The sequence below is a fragment of the Rhinatrema bivittatum genome, chromosome 4 (genome assembly GCF_901001135.1).
Source record: "Rhinatrema bivittatum chromosome 4, aRhiBiv1.1, whole genome shotgun sequence".
NCBI lineage: Eukaryota > Metazoa > Chordata > Amphibia > Gymnophiona > Rhinatrematidae > Rhinatrema > Rhinatrema bivittatum.
Window position 1 is genome coordinate 447,739,708 of NC_042618.1, and position 21,490 is coordinate 447,761,197.

A 21,490-nucleotide genomic window follows, 5' to 3' on the forward strand; every position below is an offset into this window, starting at 1 on the left:
CTAAAGAAACATTGAAAAGGTCATCCAGCGGTGCTGCCAGAACTGTTCTAAGTTCCCTGAATACACTCTGATGTAGCCCCATAGCTTTATCTAATTCTAGCTTAGCTAACAACTCGTAAACCTCAACAGATTTATCTCACTTCCAGAGCCATGAAGTCACTTTTAATATGATCTTTATGCCAACATGGATGAGGTCGTTTGGCAATCTCTCTGTAATACCTTGGATTTTGGCATCCAGAAGACAGAATACTTCTCGGTACAGCATATCTGGTCAGCAGATGGATGCATCCATTCCCCTCCGAAACAAGTAACCAACCACCTCTATCTTCTGTGTCCTAGATCCAGTGGTGGTTGAGCCTGTAGCTTTGTGGTTTGCAAGTTTCGGTTCCTCCTTATCCTGGGATAGTCTCTCCTGCTCCGCTTCCAGGGCTGCATACTGTTTTTCAGCTTGAGGGAAATCTGAGTCGGGTTATAGAGTCTATTAGTAATTGGGGTCCAGTTTCACCTTTCCCTTTACTTTAGTTTTTAGTCTTTGGTGTTTCAATGAGCATTTATTTGATTATTCCTCATTCTCCTAAATGCTTCTCAGTCTCTCCATTTGCTTCCTGATGAAGTCATCCTGCAGACATCTTTTACACTAAGTCAGTTCCTCACTGTGAATCAAGAGATCTGTCTGGACAGCAGAAGAAATAGTAACAGTGATGACAGCTTTGATAATATGTTTCCTGATTATTCTTCAGCAGTTAGACCGGTACCTGTTGAAAGAAGTGAGACCTATGGAAGTACCTATCTTTTCCTCAGCTGCCCTGCAAATAAAATTAACTAACGTGGAACACTAACTTTTTATCTTCATTCTCCAAATCTCCTGTTTGTTGACCTGTTTTGTTTGCTCGCTAACACCCACATTTTAAAAGGCCCACATGCGTAAAATTCGAGGGTTACACGAGTGGCTGGGCCCTGCTCGTGCCGTGTACATTTTCGAAAGGGCCCAGCCACGCGCGTAACCCTTGATACTCGCACAAGTACCAGGCCTGAAGAAAGGAGCAGGGTTTGGGGGGGAGGGGGCAGGCTGGGACAGCGCCATTGCTCCTTAGAGCATGTAAGTAAAAAAACAAAAAACTTTTAGAAAAGTTAGGGAGGGTTTAGGGATTGGGGCAGAGAGACCCTGAAAAAGGAATAAGAAAAAGACAAAGGGGAAAAAAGACTGGGACCAACTGATTAGAAAAATAAGATCAGACAACAAAGGTAAAAAAAAAATTATTTTGCCTTTTAGCAACTGGAATGTGCCATCTTTGAGAAGGTGCATTTCTTATATATTTGTATTTTGCTATTTTTTCAGTATTCCAGAGTTCAGAGTCTGGTTTTGCCTGCATATTTCTGTTTCTAATTTGCAGTCTCTTATTCTGTATTAGGTAAGGGTCTGTCTGTGATGTGCATGTGTGACAGAGGTGCAGTATTTTGACTAGCGTGTAGTTTCTCTGTAGGGATTTGAGGCAGTCTGGCTTGTTCTGTTTGCCCAGTAGGTAGTGTATTAGTATTCTAGGGCCTGGTGTGTCACTCACAGGCAGGCGCATGGGGAGAGAGCCTGTGAGTGAGTGAGAGAGGGAGTATGTGTGAGAGCATTGGCATGTTTTTGAGAGAGCAAATGAGTGAAAGAATAAATGTTAGCATGTGTGTGAATGAGAGAGAAAAGAGAGTTTGTGTGGCCCTACCTCCCCAATCTATGATAATCTCAGGGTGAGTGGAAATCAAAAGGTCCCAGGTATGGAGAACAGTAAATATTTTAATCCCTTTATTTTTAATTATTGGGTGTAATTTGATGTTTCTATTGTTTTGAAACATTTTATTCTTTTTTTTTGGGGGGGGGGGGAGGAATATTAGAACATTTTTTAAATTTTTGGATGTTTTATTCATCAGATGTTTTGAAATATTTTATTGATTCAGAAATATTAGAACAGATTTGTGCAAGCTTTTTAAAATTATTGGATGTTCATTGGCTGTGTTGATATTTATTCTTTTTATTATCATGGTTTTAATATTATGAATGTTTTATATCTTGATTTTATTGCTTGATGTTTTTTGAGGAATAATAGTCTGGCTTCTGGTTTCCAGTACAGTGTTTGGCACATTTCTATTTTGTATTCTGTATTTTAAAGGTTCAGTCCTTGTGTAACTTGAATTTTTGCTGTGAAAATTATGGTACTTATCACTGGCTTTTGTGGCATTATGGTCCTCTCTTTCTCATTTCTCTTTTAAACAGAAATTTGTTCTTTATTAATTTCATTTGCATGCAGAAAAATGGTTTTGAATGTTCTTGCAGAAAATACTTTTTTCATTCACATATTTTATTATAACTGATGTTCGTAGATTAGGTAATTGCTTTAAGGGATGGCTTTAGTTAATTTTCTCTCTAAGGATTGGGTTGCTATGAGCATAAAATTGATAAGATTTTTGTATCAAATAAAGTAGTAACCATAAGGTAATATAAGAGGGTGGACTGTGCAGCAAACTTTATGGTGCACCACCAACTTCAGCAGTCACCCTACGCCCCTGGCATTCCCCATTACGTGCATGCTACGTTTTTATCAATGCATTCACTAAATCTCTTTTAGCATGAATTTTAATGCAGAGGGTTCCTTGCTTATTTTTTCATGTCCTTCATCATTGTGCAAGAAATAAATGCTGTATTAATATTCTTCCCCTCCGTGTACTCTGTTAATGGTAGATAAGATGAAGAGGGAACAGAAATTATAACCGAATGTTATTGCAGAGAAGTCAGATGAATAAGCTGAATAGATTCTATGCTACAAAGTATAGAGCTGAATAGTTATCCTCATTTTCTGAATTATTTCTCTCTACAGTTCATAGTGGGGGAGTTAACTGCTTATCATTCCATCCCTCCAATAACTATCTGATCACTGCTTCCAATGACAATACTGTTAAGGTCTTGGATCTCTTGGAAGGAAGACTGCTCTATACTCTTCATGGACACCAGGTAATATAGCTACAGTTGTCTTCTGTAATTCAATTTACTTTTTTATTTTAGTAAAAGTGCTAAATTGCGAGCCGAGCCGCACAGCCTGCCTCCGTTCCCTCGGAGGGAACTTTCCTTCCACCCCCCCCCCCCCCCCCAGCCCTATCTAAACCCCTCCTATCTTTGTTGCACAAGTTACGCCTGCCCGAGGCAAGGGGTAACTTACGTGCGCCGGGCCAGCCGCCGGCACGCCATGGTCCAGTCTGGGTGCTGGTCCGCGGCCACGCCCCTGGAACGCCCCCAATGACACGCCAGCCATGACATGCCCCCCCTCCCCCAGAAAGCCCTGGGACTTACGTGCGTCCCGGGGCTTTGCGTGCGCTGGCAGCCTATGCAAGATAGGCTCGGCGCGCGCAAAGGGGGTTTGGGGTAGGTTTTGGGGGTTACGCTTTGAAAATCTACCCCTCTGAATCTACATTTATGAATCGAGAGGATCCATGTAAAGGGAGTAGTTGTGACTCTATTGAACAAAATTTTGTAAAATGCTGGGCTAGAAATTGTATGTAAATAAATAGGAAGAAGAAAGTCAATCTTAAGGAGAAGAAATTCTATTTTTTAGATTCTTCCGTAAGGATGAAGTTGAATCATTAATTTCACAAGTAATTTCATCTCTTTAGAATCTTGACAAAAAATTTGGACAAAATCCAGATTGGGATCCAATTAAAGGGGTTTGCAAAACATCAAGGGCCTTTCCCCTTTATTCTGAAACAGAGCATATTATTAACTTCATGAGAGACACCACAGTCTGGACACAAAAGACCAAAGTCTTTCTCAAAGCAATATCCCCTTCCTATTCCAGATGCCAAGAGTGGATGCTTTGGCCTCAGCAGTAACTAGAACTATCCTTGTGGAAAGAAGTGCAGCACATAAGGATCCACAGGAAAGGAAAAATCGAGATAATATTGAAATGTGTTCTCAACAACAGCCCTTTCATTACTCATTGCTCTAGCTATGTAACTATTACAAATGGCAATCTAGCACTAGCTGCAGCAGCTCCTGGAGAATGAAGAATTAGCTTGACTGCAATCAGCAGCAGCTTATCTTTCAGATAGCTGTATGATATAAGGACTTCTTCAAAGTCGCTAGTAGGAGCTAGAAGGCTACTTTGGCTTCGTCAATGAGAGGCTGACTCTCTGTCAACAATATGCTTATGCAAACTTCCTTTTTGGGGAAAAGATTTGTTTGGAGAGGAATTTGAACACTTGGGTGAACAAAAATCCCAAAGGCTACCAGAAATCAGAGATAAACTAACTTCTAGATCATGCAGAGGTACAGGATAATCACATGACACCAGAAGACATTGACCAGGAAAACAATTTGTTACCTAGGCCACGAGATTTAGGGGAAGAACACAGTCCTTTTGAGGAGCAAGAAGAACAAGACCCAAAACAGCAGGTTCTTCAGATGGTGGACATGCATCTCCCTACTAGGGATTGCTTCAAATTTTAGAAGGAGAATTTTATCAAGAAAAGAAAAAGCCCCGCTCTGCGGTGATACCAGTTAAGAATTCCTGAGGTGATTTCCGTGGGCCCTCAGATGTGTGCCTTTGTCTGGTAGCTGGTTTTCAGTCAGCGTGGACTTAGCTGATTGTTCAGCTTAAAGGCAGCGGGTGGAGGAAGCAGAGCGTGGCAGTGATGGCAGATGCCCTCTCCCCCTGCCGCTGGAGACAAGTCTTGTACTCGGGCAGGAAGGGCTGAGCTCCAGTAGGTTTAAAAAAAAAAGAAAAAGTCAGAGACAGAGTAGAGGGATTGGGGCAGATTTTTAAAAAGTACACGCACGCGTACTTTTGTCCGCGCACCCGGCGCAAACGAGTACGCTGGGTCGCCGTGTCGGTGCGCGCAAGGCTGCGCAAAATCAGCAGCCTGCGTGAACCGAGCCGCGCAGCCTGCCTTGGAGGGAACTTTCTTTCTGGCGCCCCCCACCTTCCCTTTCCTTCCCCTAACTAACCCGCCCCCGACCCTAACTAATTCCCCCCCCTCTACCTTTATTGCAAAAGTTTCGGCTGCGGGCCAGCTGCCGGCGCGCCATTTCCGGTCCAGGGGCTGGTCCGGAGGCCGTGGCCACGCCCCCAACACGCCCCCCCCAGGAAAGCCCCAGGACTTAGGCGGGTGCCAGGGCTTTCCTGGGGGGGTGGTGGAAGGGGCAGCTTTTCGGGGGTTACGCGTGTATCCCTTTGAAAATCTGCCCCATTGTGTAGGACTTCTTCCGGTCTCCGTGCTCGGCCTGCCAGTCCGATGTTTGTTCCCTGGAACTCACTCCCGAATGATCAACCTCCTGAGAGAGAAGCAGACAAGAGCAAGCTACCAGGGAGCAACAGGAACATATCTGTAATATCACTGCCACTGCTTCAATGCTTGCATAAGGATGGCCTCAATCCACCTATCATGCACATCCTTCAAGGCATCAACAGTCATCCTGTCTCCACTCATCAGTTAGTATCCAAATTATTTTCTGGTTTGTGCCATCTAATTGTAAAATCACCTAGTCATGCAATCTAAAAATAGTTCTGATCAACTAAGAGCTCTATTTTCTGAGCAGTGGAAGTCAAAAACATCATTCCAGTTTCTAGCCTGGAAAGTATCATTTCTTTTAGTAACTGCTTTAACCAGAAGAGTCGCTGAACTTCAGGCTTTAGTTCATTGCTTTCTTTACAGAATAGTCTCCTGCGATAGTTTGATGCTCTGCGCCCACCCACAGATTCGGCTGGACGTGGTATTGGCCTTTCATATTACTCAGTTCATCAAGTTACCTTTGTTCTTACTGAGGACAGTCATAGCATGAAGGTGAAATGTCCTTCATACCTTAGTTTACCGCAGAGTTGTGGCTTATTATTTCAGTTTTATTAAAATTTATAACCCGTATTTGTTATAAAGGGTCAAAGCAGGAACAAGTTCCACGTTGTCGGGCAATGAACAAAAGAAGGCCCTTGTCCTAAACTGCACACTCACAAACAGGCAGATACAGTACAGTGCGTGTCGAAAACGCGCGTCCAACCCCTCCCCCCCCCCCCCCCCCCCCCGAAACTAATAGCGCCCGCAACATGCAAATGCATGTTGATGGCCCTATTAGTTATTCCTGCGGATACAGAAAGTAAAATGTGCAGCCAAGCCGCACATTTTACTTTCAAAAATTAACGCCTGCCCAAAGGCTGTCATTAATTTCTGCCGGCGCCGGGGAAGTGTACAGAAAAGCAGAAAAAAACTGCTTTTCTGTACACCCTCCGACTTAATATTATGTTCAATATGTTTTATTGAGTGGTCAAACCTTCAATGCATACATGTAACATATATAACCCGGGTAATACGTACAATACCCCAATTTCAATATAAACTTATACAATATTCTTACCCATACCTATGACCACCACTATCCACATTTTCTCCCTGTATAGACCATAGAACTACCCCATAGTACCATTCCCCCCCCCCACAGAAACTACAATTACAACCAATACAAAGCGAACATACCCCCCTCCCCCCCCCCCCACAGAGATCTATCGCCATGCAACCTAAAAGTCCAGTTGCGATCCCTCACTCCTATATTCAATCATTGAGGACCAGACTCCTTGCTTTATGTGGCAATTTTTGAATATAGGCTTCCCACGTCTGCAAGAATAGTTTCCGGAGCCTCGGGGACGTTTTGGAAGCCAAATGTTCATATTGCATCAAGCGATGAAATTGCAGTCTCCAGGTTCCGAATGATGGTCCCGCTTTTTCTTTCCAATTAAGCAAGATCTCTTTTTTTTCCCACGAGACCGGCTTTTTTAATCAGAGCCCGGAGGCTTGGATTAGGTACTAAAAAGCGTGTGATACAGTGAAATAACCACAAATACGGCAAATGAGGTAGGCGTGCCTCCACCAATAATGCTAAGTAAGCAGTAATCTGTTGCCAATATCTTTGAGAGTACTGACAATCCCAAAAGACGTGAGCAAATGTCCCCGTCCCATTGCCACAACGTGGACAATGATCTGAGCTTGCCAACCCTGCCTTGAAGGCAATGTGGGGGGAAATATAAGCCCTGTGTAAAAACTTGAGGTGCATCTCACGAAAGTATATATTACTGGTGACCGGTTTAACCCCCCTCACACTGCCCGCAAAGATACGTGCCGTCACCTTCCGACTTAATATTATAGCGATATTAAGTCGGAGGCCACAAAAGTATTAAAAAAAAAAATTAAAAATCGGCCCACGGGTCGGAAGACGGACGCTCAATTATGTTGGCGTCCGTTTTCCGAACCCGTGGCTGTCAGCGGGTTTGAGAACCGACGCTGGCAAAATTAAGCGTCTGCTGTCAAACCCGCTGACGGCCGCCGTGCCTGTCAAAAATGAGGCGCTAGGGACGCGCTAGTGTCCCTAGCGCCTCCTTTTACCGCGGGCCTTAATTTGCATAGGCCACCCTCCTGAATCGCGTGCCCAGGTGAGTGGCCTGGGCGCTCGCCAGCTCTCCCTCGCATTTTTCTGTATCTGCCTGATATTGCTGTAATGAAACTGTAGTAAATGAGAGCCCATGGATTGCAATGATCTGGAGATGTACAGCATTGAAGGCTGCTTTTTTTTTTTTTTAAGGGAACATGAATATTGTCCATATAAAAGATCAGGCACGATAACTAACAAACATTTACATCTGCTTATAATAGGGAGGCAATGCAGGTCCCTTATTGGTCAAATTGTGATAATCCCAACAGTAAGCAAGCAGCAGCATCATGTGCAAGCTGTAACATTCTCAGTTTATCCAGTAAAACAATCCATAAAGTGCTACACTAATCAATGTGGCCAAGTACAAGAGACTGAAGTATGGTTTAAAACCTGTTAGCTGGTAAGAGAGGTTTTAATGGGCACAATGATTTTAGCTTGTAAAAGGCCATTTTAGCCAATTGGAAAATATGTGGTTTAAATGTGGAATTTGAATCTAACACAATACCTAACCTCCATACTTCAGTCAAAATAGAAAGTTTAGCACCATCATAGATATGTTGACCAGCCTCAGATAATGGAGATTTTCCAACCCGCATAAGCTTGTGTTTGGACATTCAGGACTAAACCATGACTTGATCTCTGTCATATTTGTTAAATTCATTCTGTGATAACTCATTTTGGTTACTGTGTGGAACATATAGCTGAATATCATCAGCATGTAAAAAATGTTTAACCCCTAGTGATTGTAATAGTTGATCCAGGTAGAGGATAATCAAAACAGAGGATAAGGCAGAGCCTTGAGGGGCAGTAGTCAGCAAATTTTGCCAAGAAAAATATTCATGGCTAAGCTGTATAAGCTATTTTCTATTTTCCAAAAGCAAGCTAAACCACTTCAGCACTGCCCTTATCCTGAATGGTAGCTCCTAAGGTGGAACTCAGCATTGTGTTACCTACAGATTGGATTATTTTTCCCTCTGTGCATCACTTTGCACTTGGCCACATTAAACTTATCTCCTATCTTCATTAAGTTTCTAGGCATGTTAACTAATATGCCAAGTGATCTCCTTATACTGGCATGGAATTACTTTTTATCAAACACTGCATTTGTGTTTTTGAAGGGCCGTGTACTTGCTGTAACTTTTTCAAGAGGAGGCGAACAGTTTGCATCTGGTGGAAGAGACGCACAGGTTTGTTCAAATCTTTTATCGGCTTTAGTGCTTGGATACTATGGCTTTATTCTTAATACATTTCCTCTCTGTATACTAGGGATACATTGGGGTTCATATTCAATGCCATTTAGCTGAATAACTATTGGACTGGACTGAGATTGGCTCAATCTGCATGGAGTGGCTCCGAAGGTTCCCTTCGCCAGCGGGTGGCCCTTGGCGCAACGGAGACCAGTGCGAAGCCTTACCTATACCAGCCCTCGTTCCCCTCTGGTTGAGCCTTTGGGTGCCCCCAGCAGGACTTAGGCGAGGGTCTCTGGGATCAGGCAAAGAAGCAGAGTCCGGGGTCAGGCTAGGGTCAGTGACAGGCAACTATCAGGTGAAGTGAAGGTCCAAGCAGGGGTCAGTACCGGATATCCATCCAAAAGGTAAGAGAGTGGGTAGGCAGAGCAAGGTAGGACTAGGCAGGGCTGACGAGGCAGGAACAGGATGGCAACACTTACTACTGAGGTAGGTGGAGGCATCGGAAGTGTGCCTGAGGTGGCCTTAAGTTGGAGGAGGCCAATGATGTAATCTAGGGGTGCTTCGGGATTTTCTTTAAGCACTCCAGTGTCAGGGCGTGCGTGCTGGAGAAGGTCAGCGGTGTCCTGCTGTGCTGACAGTGATGGCGGCATCCTGCCGAGAGGAAGGCATGGCGTCGGGGTGAATTGTGTGGCCCGCGAGCTGCAAGATATCTGGCTAAATGCCAACTTTTGAATATTTTGGGCATTTATCCAGCCGAAGTTTAGAGGCATTCTGGGCGCATTTCTGGGCAGAGTTAGGTTAGCTGCATAAGTTATTTTTAAATGCTCTTTACACTTGGTTCCATGTAAAATAGAGATATCTCCTCCATTTGAAGTGTTGTTAAAATCTATAGCCTTTAACCTATGCGTAGGACGTTGATCTCTGGGTATGTCACCCCATTTAATTGAATTTCTAAACAATAACTCTCTAGATCTGTCAAATACAATCGTAGCTAGAGATTTTAATTTGCAGATAGACAGAACTGCTATCTCAGTAGTATCTGATAGCTTTCTTGAATCCATGGCCGCCTTAGGGTTTCAGCAAATGATTACTGACCTGACACACAAGGCAAGGCATCCTTTAGATTTAATCTTTATTAGCAACCAAGAACGGATAAAGATTACAATTTCTACAATTCCATAGTCTGACTATAATCTTATTAGTTTCAACGCAAACATAAATAATCCCCCTTCTGGTAATGTGGAAGAAACCATTGTAATTGAGACACACAAATAGGTTGATTTGGACAAACTGAAAGAATTACTCCCCGTTGAGCTAAATACTTTTCAACCTTATAACTGTGTGACAACTTAGCGCCATTGAAAAAATTAGGGTAGATTTTAAAAGATGCGCGCGGCTTCCTTCCGATTTTATAACAGGTGCGCACATGCGTGCTGCATTTTATAATCCGGGGGGGGAGGGTGAATTTTTGCAAAGTACGAGCAGCGACACAATCGGGCCTTCCCCAGTTCCCTAACCCCCTTCCTAACCTTTTCTTCCCGTTCCCGTCTCTTCCCCACCCCCTAAACCTAACCTACCTTTCCTCAGTTTTTTTTTATTTTATTACTTGCTGCTCCTCGGGGGGGGCAGAAGTAATTTACACACCCCGGCCAGCTGCCGGCGCACGCTTCCCTGGGACAGTGGCCATTAGCCGCTGCTCCGGCCCGCCCCTTTTTTCGGGCCCAGCATTTGTGTGTGAATTGGCACTTACGCGCGTGCGGCCACGTATGTACGAACCGATCTTTATGCACGCCGGGCTTTTAAAATTCGGCCGATTAGGATTAAGAACAATAAATGGAATAAAAGTTCACCATGGTATAATAAACTAAAAAGTGGGTATGGAGAAACAAATAAATCATAGATTGCTTTAGAAAGATATAGAAAAGCTTTGCAAAAATATTATACTAAAAATATTCACACTATTGGCTTTAATAATAAACGCTTATTTTCCACTGTAAAAAGAAAAAAACCCAAAAACTTGACTAGATGTAAGACCTCTATAGAAACCAACCCCAGCCTCCATTTAGTTGTGAAGAATTTGCTAATTTTTTTATTGACAGTGGAAAGACTTAAGAAGCAGTTTTCCCCCAACTCAGATTCTTTATTTAACATAAATACAGTCGAAATGTGTTGGGAGAATTTTACTCATATTTCTGTGTGTGAGGTTCAACAAGTTATTTCTAAGCTTAATCCTATCTCCATTAACCTCCTATTGAAATAGTTATCCATGGAAGTTTGGTCTATTTTAAAACATGTACATATGTTTGAAATCCTGATAATTTTGTTATAAGTGGATGTGAGGGAGTCTATAGGAAACTCCCTCGGACCACCTTAAGGGCACGAGCACAGCTTTCTTGCCTGGGCTTCCTTAAGAGCCAGACCCCCAAGGAATCCTGGGTGAAGGGAGGAGCCTTCACCAGTGTAAAGAACTCAGGGCTTAGAAGGGTTAGAGAGACCCTGGGGAGCAGGGAGGAAGCCAGCCTATGCTAAAACCACCTATGTTTGATGTGTATTCTACCTTGAAAGTAAGGTGAACTGCATTTTTGGTTTCATTTGCTTTGCACTGTAAATACATTGCACATAAAAGAAACTGCCAGCGACTGCTTCCTTATTCCTCCTGGCTATTTCCCAAGCCTCTATAGCCCAAGTTACCATAGTGGGTTATAAGAGCTTTTAAATAAATAAACCAGTTTGCCGATACCTCCACCAGTTCACTCGGTCTGATCCAGTTCGAGACCCTCCTAGTTCTTCACCCAGACCTCCCACCCAACAGCAGCAGACAACAGTTGAGTTTGATGTCAATTGCACAAGATGATTAGGTGTAAAATTGCTTGAATATGTTGCCTAATGTTTGTGCCTAAATCTCTTATAAAATAGCATCTTGCATGCATATCTCTTGGCCCTGCCCAGGAATGCCTTTAGACCGCTCCTTTTCTGTGCAGGTAAATGTGCACGCAAAACTGAAAATACGTGTACAGTTTTGTTGCTTATAAAATAGCATGTACACATGTACAAGCTACTTATGTACACATATGCTAATTTTATGTGTGTAACCCCTACGATAATGAACTCATATGGGAGCAATTTTCAGACTGTCCACATTAATACAAAGACTGCGTGTACTTCTCGTTCATGGGCTTTGCACCAATTTTCAACATGAAAGTACGTTTATATTTTCGCTGCTTTGGTTACAAAGTGCACACCATCACGTGCACCTGCTTTTTCTCCGGGTAGATTTTTGCTGGAAAATGCCACCTATGCACATAAGTTTCTTCCCTCGGCTTACACATTTCCTCTCCATGCGGCTAAAAGAGCTCACTTTCTGCAACAACGTGCCGACTTTTAGCCGCATTGTGGGAAGGCAGTTTCCAGGCAGCTGGTTAACGTGGATAAAATGCTTTTTACCCAAGGAAATTGCTTCTGAAGATTGACCCCTGGTTGGCATGCTTAATAGCATGAGCTCATGATTAGCATAAGCAGGCCAGGTACTTTGCATTTATTTATGTTTAGGGGATTTTTGTGAGGCCGTCTTTGATCAGATCATTCTGACATTTGAAAGGAAGATGCTGACTTTCAATAACTGAGCTAATTATGGGCCTGTCGTCATCTTTTAGGATTTGGGAGCTTTCTAGTAAATATTCATTATTGGAAATGGTCATTCTACGCCATTTCAAACCTTTTTTGCCCTGCATATATTTCCTTCCTAAAAGTTACTTTAATTTTCTTGCTATATACCACCTTTCACAAATAAAGTGCTTAGAAAGGCTAAATCGGACTGTTATGCGTGGGTGTTACTTCAAGGGTAAAAATCCAAATTAACCCGCAAACTTCAAAACTCACGTACCACTCTTGTTTGGTGCATACCATTTCCCAGTCTTGTGCTGATATATATTATAACTCTATGAGTACTGGTAAATATTTCTGTCATTATCACACGAAAGGCTACTAAAACAGGGTCTAGGCAGGAGAATATGATACATTTTGGGGGACTATTCTGATTGAAATGAATCAGTGTCTGGCATCTTACTACATTTTTTTTTAATAAGAAAAAGAAAAGCAGGTTTTCAGAAGAGTAATACATTTCAGATACATTTTTTTTAAAAAATGAGCTACCAGTGGCAGCGCATCCTTAATCTAGTAGATGTTGTGTTATTACAGGTTGTGACTAGTGGAATTAAAAATTGATTACCTGTCTTCTTTAATACTTCAGTAATAGCAGGTAATGTCTTGTGCCAGAGCTCTTTGCTTTTGTATATTCTAGTATAGCAATGTTGTTATTTAGCACCATAGATACATAATGATTCTTGATAATTCCCATAGCATCGTTGTTCAAGAGTTTAGTGGTGATCTCAAACGCACAGCGAGTAGTAGAGGATAATTGAATTGAGGTCTGCAAATTCACTGATCTGTGTACAACTAACCACTCAGCTTCTTTGCCGGCCCAGCTGTATGCTTATATTCCGTTTAATCATTTTCACTTTGTGCCTAACCTTTTTTCCTTAGTTGAATGTAAGGCAAATCTTTGCGTCTCACAGGCTATTGACTGAATGCATCTCTTAGTGGCATACCATCTGTAATTTAGAGATAATGTGTACTCGCCATCATTGAATAAATGTTTTCATTGGGGTTTCTGCCACAACCTCCTTGCTAGTTCGTATTCCAAATCTATCTCATCAGGGATGGACCTTCATAACATTGGTATGACAAGAATTTGCTGGGCAACCTTCCTAATTGGTGAGCCCATCCTGCAACTTTAAAATCAATGCCAGGAGTGAGACACAAAAAAATCACCTCTCCCATAATTGCTGGTCCGCTGCCATAGGCACGCGTGTGCACATGCACGGCAGGAAGCAGACTCGCGGCCTCTGAGTGTGCGAGCAGGAGAGAAGGATCAGTTCCAGAGAGAGAGCACTGTAAGAGGGAGAATAAGACTGTATATCTACCTACACTTTCCGCTCAGGGTGGGTTTTGGAGGGCAGTGTTACATTGGTCTGCCTAAGGCACTACAGACCCTTGCACCGGCCCTGCTGCTGGTGGCAACTGGAGGAGGCCAAGAGCAGGGCAGCACACAGTAGAGCCCACAACCTGCACAAAAGTGAATGTTATTAAATAGAAAGGGGGCAAGCAAGGAAACTGTTTTAAGTCTCTGCAACGTACTTTATGTTCCTATCGCTCTCTGCCCCTCCCTCCCCCAAACCCAATCTACAGAGCTCCTCTGTGGCCCTTACCTGCATTGCCCCACCATAGCCTTCCCCTTGCTCTTCTGTTCCATCACTCTCTTCCCCTTTTCTATTCACGGAGGAATGAAATGGGGCAACGAACCGAGGGCCACGGGTTAAGCAAACTGAAATATGAAGTAAAAAGAAGACATTTTTGGTTTTTATTAATAAAGTGCTGGGCCCAATGAGGTGTGTGTGTGTGTGTTCAGAGGGGGAAGGACGAGGGGGGGGGGGTCTGGTGTGCCACGAATATTTTGTATTTATGTGAATGTGCCTTAACAAGGCATCTTGATATGTAGGCTTGTAAAGGTCCATATTCAGCTGCGGACCAGCTAGCAGAGTTACTTTGCAGGCATAATCAGCATCGTGAGCACACTGCTGAATATACCTGACTCTGTTAAGCTTGGCTTTGGCAGTACTAAAATTAGCCAGCTACAGTATCTGGATAGCACTGAAACTTATCATTTATCCGGCTAACTTTGCTGGATAGCCAACTTTGCCCAGGAATGTTCCTGCCCCACCCCCGAACTAGGCAGATAACTTTTTAAGCAGATAAACAATTAGCCAGCTATCTCGGGGCCATTCAGTGCAGCAGGATTTTGAAATCCTACCATTTTTCTGGCTAAGTCTGAATGTACAGAAGAAGGGCGGTGTAGACAGCACACACATAAAGAGAAAGTGTAACAAAAATGTGTGGCAGATAATATGCTGGTCAATAACAGTTTGTTGCTAAGTAAGTCTGAATGTAGCCAGACAAGTAGTATTGAATATGGACCTTGTAACATTCAGAAATAGCCAGTGATTAAACAATTAGAATCAAAGGAGTTGTTGAATATGCAGAATTGAAGTAACCTTTTCTTGTAATATGATTTTTGACAGGTTTTAGTTTGGAAGACAAATTTTGATGCATTTAATAGTACAGAAATCTTCAAAAAGCAACTTAAAAGAATATATCCTGATGCGCCACCTCATGTTACTGATATTTACCCAAGATCGCCTCACCTGCATATTGCTGAGACGCACACCGTAGAGGTATGTTCTAAAAACAGCAAGGATGTGTAATATAATGTAGCATTGTTTGTTTGACTGAGCCACTGCTTAGTAATTTTTACCTTTTTTTGTAAATATTCCATTAAGGATGCCTGGGTCCGAAATAACTTGCCCTGTTTTATTGAATAATCGTGTAATAATTTGTATATTAAGACTGTAATTTTCATGTCACATAGACATAATGTGACCCGACTGGACTCTAGATTGTGTATTGGTACTAAAAAAAAAAATAATAATGGGTCCTATGTTTCAACCATTAGTCGTACTGTGCCAGGAGGTCAATGAGAGTGGAAAGGGTTGTGCTGTTCTTTATAATGGACCATGTTCTAGCTAAGGAAGTGCACTCAAAGGACGAGCGGGTTGTGAGGGCTATTAATTGTAGGGACAGTGTGGTCCAGCTGAGTAAAGGTGCATGTTTCTAAAGGGAAGTATAAAATGTGCTTTCCACAAGCCATTTGGGAGTTCTTGAGGTGGGAAGAGAGAGCGAGAGCAGGTATCTTATGGTGACACTGATGCCAGTAACTGAAGGAGCGGGAGAAAAAAAACGGAGTCTTAAGGAAAAGTAGTCTGAGAAAAGTGAAAGAAGTGAAGAAACAAAAGAAAAGGAAGGCTTACAGGACCAAAAGAAGTTCCTGTGTGGAACTTCAGTGCAGGGCTGAGGAAACTGCATCTACCCAAGGAGAGGGCATGAGTTGTTCTGGAGCCAATCCTGGTGTTTTGTAAGTAACTGAAATATTGAAGAGACTTTGAGCTGTTCCTGGGTCAGTAGAGCATCTGGGAGGAGGATATCTGAGTTGGGAAGTTTTTCCCTGGAAGAGTAAGGACTGTGATTTTTAGCCTTGAATGGTTTTCTGATGTTTGTTTTTCTGCTGTACTGAACTGAGAACTGTGATTTTTGTGAGTTTGAATTGTTTTTCCTGTGTTTTTATGGTGTACTAATCAGTGGACTGCGAACGTGTTATTACTTTGCTGAACTGGTTATTTTTCAAAAGTAAACTTTTTTTTTTTTTTTTTTTCCCTCTTTTGGAGCATAACTTTGGTATGGACATTGGTTATTTTAGTGGAGGTGTTTTCTGCCCAATTCAGGCCTTGCAGAAAATCCTGCAGCCCAGTCCACGGTACCCAGAGAAACTGAATGTTCCCCTATCCTGGTTGACATCTGTCTGAGGAGGTATTATGATATTGTCAAACACAATTTAATGTGGATGCATAGAAAAGTCTCAAAACACATTTTCCCGTCGATAGCAGGGTTGAATTAGCCATGCTGTCATGGGAACTGTCAATCAGGCCTGGGAGGCGGAGCTTCAAAGTAATGTCAGAGCATTGCTCTGAGGCTGCGCGTGAGTTTCCGCTCACTCGTCCATTCATTTAACTAAACATCATGTTATACACAATCTTTTAAAAGTTAACATCAAACACATAAATGATACACAAATATTGCAATAAACCCTAATTACAATGTAAACATTTCCCTTTAATTTAGTTACAATGTAAACATATTACTTCAAAGAATTTCTTATTTTATTCCCTATATCCTCAGTTCAATTATTGTCCCCTAAACACATCATTATCAATATTTTTTGTTATATTATAAAGATCCTTTTCAATGCCTGTCCCTTCTTAATCTTAATTCAGCTGCAGCTGTCCCTTCATTTAATTTGTTTGATGTTAACTTTTAAAAGATTGTATATAACATGATGTTTAGTTGAATGAATGAATGAGTGAGTGTATGCAAATGTAGGGTGTGTGTTATGTATGTTTTTTTAATAAATATATGGAATAAAAAATGTAATATATTTAAGTTGTGAATCAACTACTGGTACCCCAGGTATTCCTCGTGTTGAGAGGAGCAATTGCATTAAAATGGAGAGTACAAGAGGCACCATCTCTAGCAGATGTTTATTGGCAATTTGATAAGGTGTATACATTAGGTAAAATCACTGCCTTGCGTAAAAGAACACTTTCTAACTTTGGGCCCCATATGTTGGATGGAAGACTTCAGTTCCCTAGTGAATACACACTGTGATACATATGAGGTAGGGGGCATAGAAATGTTTGTAGATATTTGTTGTGCTAGTATTCTCTGAACGCTCACATTGTGATTTACTTGATTCCTTCTTGTTATATTTTCAAGGTGTGCAATGCTTTGTATACCCAGTTTTGTGATACCAGACTAAAGGGTTAGGGAGGAGGGCTTTGAGGGAGGGAGAACATGGGGGGAGGTGGGGAAAAGAATTGACATTTTATGCCTTGGCTCTTGGGAATCATTATGCATGCACTGTGTCTGTATGTTATCCTTGTTTCTATCAATAAAATCTTAATTGCAGAAAAAAAAAGAAAAGCAAATAGAATGTTAGGCATTCAGAAACAGAGAATATCATAATGCCCTTTATATAGATACATGGTGTGACCGTACCATGAGTACTGTGTATTATTTGATCAGCACAATTGCAAAAGGTACAGGAAAGGACAACAAAAAATGATAAAGGGGATGATATAACTCCCTTATGAAGAAGGGCTAGACAGAGAAGGAAAATAAGAGGTTTTACAGCATTTAAGATTTTACAAACAAGTTAAGCATTCCAAGGTAAATATTCAAAGCTGGCCGATTAAGGAACTTAGCCGGATATAACTTATCTAGCTAAGTTAGGAGGTATATTTGGGGGGCACAGTGAAGCCACCGAATATACGCGTATATGTATGCATTTTGCTGGGTAAATCTACCTGGCTAAATTTAGACCTGCTGTATGGGCAGTCTAAACTTAGGTGTACACTTACACGCCTAACTCCGAATATTGGTAGTTAGGTGTATAAGTTATGCGGCTAACTCGCATCACCCCTGAACCACCCAGTGCACACCCACTTTTTTTTTTTGTGCATTCCTTTTAGGTGTATAAGGGGCTTGTACGGCTGAACATGGGCACATATTCAGCGGTTGCTACTTAGCCGCGTAAGTCCCGCTTATCCAGCTAAATAGCGCTGAATGCGCTTTGAATATTGACCTCTCCCTATTTACTGTTTCAAATAGTACTCGGACCAGGGGATTTGCCCTGAAATTAATGTAGCCAGTTTAACAAAGTATTTTATCACTCTGTGCACAATTATGCAAATTATGGAATTTGTTGCCAGAGCATGTTGACAAGGTTAATAGTATGGCTGGGCTTAGAAAAGGCTTTACATGTCTTTGGAGAACATGTCCATTAGTAGTTGTTAGCCAAGTTGGCGCCTCTCACTTCTGGTTGTGAGCAACATGCAATGAACTTCCCCATTAGAATCTACCCCATATTTCAAACCGATCCGGATTGGCCACTGTCAGACAAAATGCTGAGCTTGATGGACCATTGGTCTGACCCAGCATGGCACTTCATGTATTTTATTAAAACTCAACTAGATTAAAATGCAAATCAAGATATGTTGCTGTTTCATAAAGTCCCATCTGTTAAATAGTTTAAGTGCATATATTCACTGATAGGAGCACAGCACTGAAGCATTTTTTATAGACTGTTTGCTTTTTACATAGACCTATTTTTACTAAGCAAAAAGATAAAATAAAATCTTTCTCTTTTTGACCTTTAGATTAATCCTAGGCTTGAAGTGGCAGATACACAGTCTTCTGAACCCTGTGTTGTAGATGTTGGGACCAGCTTATCTTCTAGTCCTCGGGTAAGCATGAAGAAATGACAGTGCTTTCCCAAGATAGTTCTCAGTCTGTGTGCTAGAACACTTTTTAGTGTGGTGCACGTTCATACGCAGGGTTGGAATATATTAGAAAACTTGGGCACCAACCAAAATTTTTAGGCGCCAGGGCATAATAAATTTTACTTTTTCGTTTTTGTTTTACTTATTTTGATGATTTTTTTTTTGCATGTTTCTCTTTCTATGCTCGTTTTGCTTAGTCAATTTTTTTCTTGCTTTTTGTTTTTTTTTGTTTGTTTTCAATTTTTTAGTTTCCTCTAGCTTCTCAGCCACTCTCCTGTGCCAGTAGGAAACAGCCCTAGGCTATAGAACCTCTATCAGGGCTCACCACAGCAACACTGGTTTTTCCCGTCGATAGCAGGGCTGAATTAGCCATGCTGTATGGGAACTGTCCATCAGGGCCCAGGAGGCGGAGCTTTGTAGCAGAGTGTAGATCTTTGATCCTCTGCGGCTGCGCGTGGGTTCCCGCGCAGTATCAACGGTTCTCCTCAGTCTGTTTTTTTCCGCGCGCGGGAGCGCACGCGGAGCCTTTTCTCCTCAAAAAAAAAAAAAGAGAATGTCAGCGCAGAAGTCGGGGTTCAAGCCGTGTCCGTGCGGTAAGATCATGTCCGTCACGGACGGACATGATCGCTGCTACCGCTGCTTAGGACGCGACCATGACCAGTCCGACTGCGAACATTGCGCGAAGATGTCCCCGAGGGCCCGTCGACACAGGAGCTACCGTTGGCTGGCGCTCTCTGCGGAGGACAAAGCGTCCACAACTCACTCCTCTCCGGCCCCAAAATCAAAAACGGCGAAAGCGGGTAAGAGAACAACTTCGTGGGACCCTCAATCGCCAAAAATCCGAGACGCAAAGCGGAAGCCCAAGGACAAGGGAGACCAGGGCCCTGGTCTAAATTCCGAACCGCTGCACGTAGGGACACAGAGGCCTTTCAGGTTGACTGAGCCTTGTACCCTAACGCACACTAAAGACAACCCGGTCCGATCCTTACTATTATCACGGAAGGAGGACCCAAATAGAGGCACAGAACCTCCGGAAAAGGTTCAAAAGAGGGTTGAAAGGACGCCGGAGACGTCACAGGCGGCGCCGAAGCGTTCCAAAACCCAGTCGGAGACCAAACCTCTCTCGGCGCCGAAACCTCTCTCGGCGCCGAAGACCCACTCGGCTCCGAAGACCCACTCGGCGCCGAAGACCCACTCGGCGCCGAAACCTCACCCGGCTCCGAAATCTCAGTCGGCGCCGGAATCTCAATCGGCGCCGGAGTCTCAGTCGGCGAGGGAACCTAAGTCGGCGCCGACAATTCAATCGAGGCCGCAACCTCAACAAAAAGGAGAGCCGAGACCATCGCGCTCCAAATCAAAGGCAGCACCAAGGCCTACACACACCGCTGCAACAGACAGCGAATCATCACTTGCTCCAGAACAACGGAAGCCCTGGTCAGAATCCCGGACAGAGGTTAAAGATTCCCACAGAGATCGACGGGTTACAGATCCAGAGGGGAACTCGCGGAGTACCACACATACTCACCATGAACACTCAGGTCACACTTCACAGCTGTTAATAGAGGAATCCCCTCCGCAACGGAGAGCGGACTCGCATAAGGAAAAAGGTCCGGGTTGTCAACAGCGTTTACAAACACAGTCAGACAGGAAATCCCGAGACAATACACGGCCTTCAACTCAAAAAAGGCATCGGCATCATTCGGGCTCGTCCAGATCCACCACTAGGGAGCCGGGTCATGCAAAAAGGCATCACGCCTCTCATCGTAAAGAAAGGAGATCCTCTTCTTCTTCGTCGTCACGACATAAGAGTACATCTGAGAGATCGGGCTCGATTTCTCAGGGGATTATCCCAATTTCATCCTCATCATCCAGAAAATCGAGGAGTATAAAGTCCACTGCTCAAGAAGGAATGGGATGGAGTGAAGATTCGGAGAGGGAAGGTACTTATGGTCCTCCACCAGTAGAAGTACCCTATCAATCCACACAAAGGGAAAAACCACCATCGATGCCGCCCCACACATCGAAAGCTTTTTGGGACTTGACACACTCCCTAGCCGGCTTTTTTGAGACATTGCAGTCGACATACACCCTACCACCGGAGGCTACGAGCCCGGCAGACACTACTAGCCCGGCCACGCAGAGTGCGCAAAGAGATCTACCATCTTCCCGATCCCCTTCTCCACAGGGATCGGCTGCCCACTCACCGTCTCCGACGAGGACTATTGAATCCATGCATTCCTCGCCTCTATCTTCAACGGGATACCCGTCGGATCCTCCAGAGCAGCCAGCGGAACCTTATTCCCCTCCGGAGGATCTTACATATCCCAAGTTCATTGCAAAGATGGGAAATATCCTAAAGTTAGAGGTTCAAAAACTACCAGAACCGAGGGCAGAAACCTTGGGATTGCTGAAAATTTTTGATGCGCCTGGAGAGCCGGCGGCTCTCCCACCTCATGCAATACTCCATGGGGTCCTGCAAAAATCATGGGAGACCCCCTTTAATTTACAGTCGGTATCCAGAAAGACTGATTTAAAATTTAAGCTCCAAAAGCCTTCAATGTATGCAACTCCACAACTACCACATGACTCCATAGTGGTGGAATCCGCCTTACAAAAATCTAAAAAAGCGAAGACGCATGCATCCGCCCCACCAGGGAAGGACAATAAGTCCTTGGACGAATTTGCCAAGCGCGTCTACCAAAATGCTATGTTGACAGCGAGAATTCAACACCATAATTTTTATATGGTCCAATATATGTACGAGTGCCTGCAAGCCACTAAGGGTCTGTTCACGTCCTTAGGGGAGTCAACACCGGCAGTGATTTCGGACATGGAGGAGTGCA

General features: G+C 43.2%; 1 protein-coding gene across 2 annotated transcripts in view; it reads left to right on the forward strand.

Moving 5' to 3' along the window:
* POC1B (POC1 centriolar protein B) overlaps positions 1-21,490 on the forward strand; it is a 124,292-nt gene that overhangs the window by 30,483 nt on the left and 72,319 nt on the right. For both annotated transcript variants that reach the window (XM_029601642.1, XM_029601643.1), the window contains exons 7-10: positions 2,862-2,995; positions 8,569-8,637; positions 14,778-14,930; positions 18,525-18,611. In XM_029601642.1, the coding sequence (XP_029457502.1) occupies positions 2,862-2,995; positions 8,569-8,637; positions 14,778-14,930; positions 18,525-18,611 (443 nt within the window). The remainder of the gene's footprint in view (positions 1-2,861; positions 2,996-8,568; positions 8,638-14,777; positions 14,931-18,524; positions 18,612-21,490) is intronic.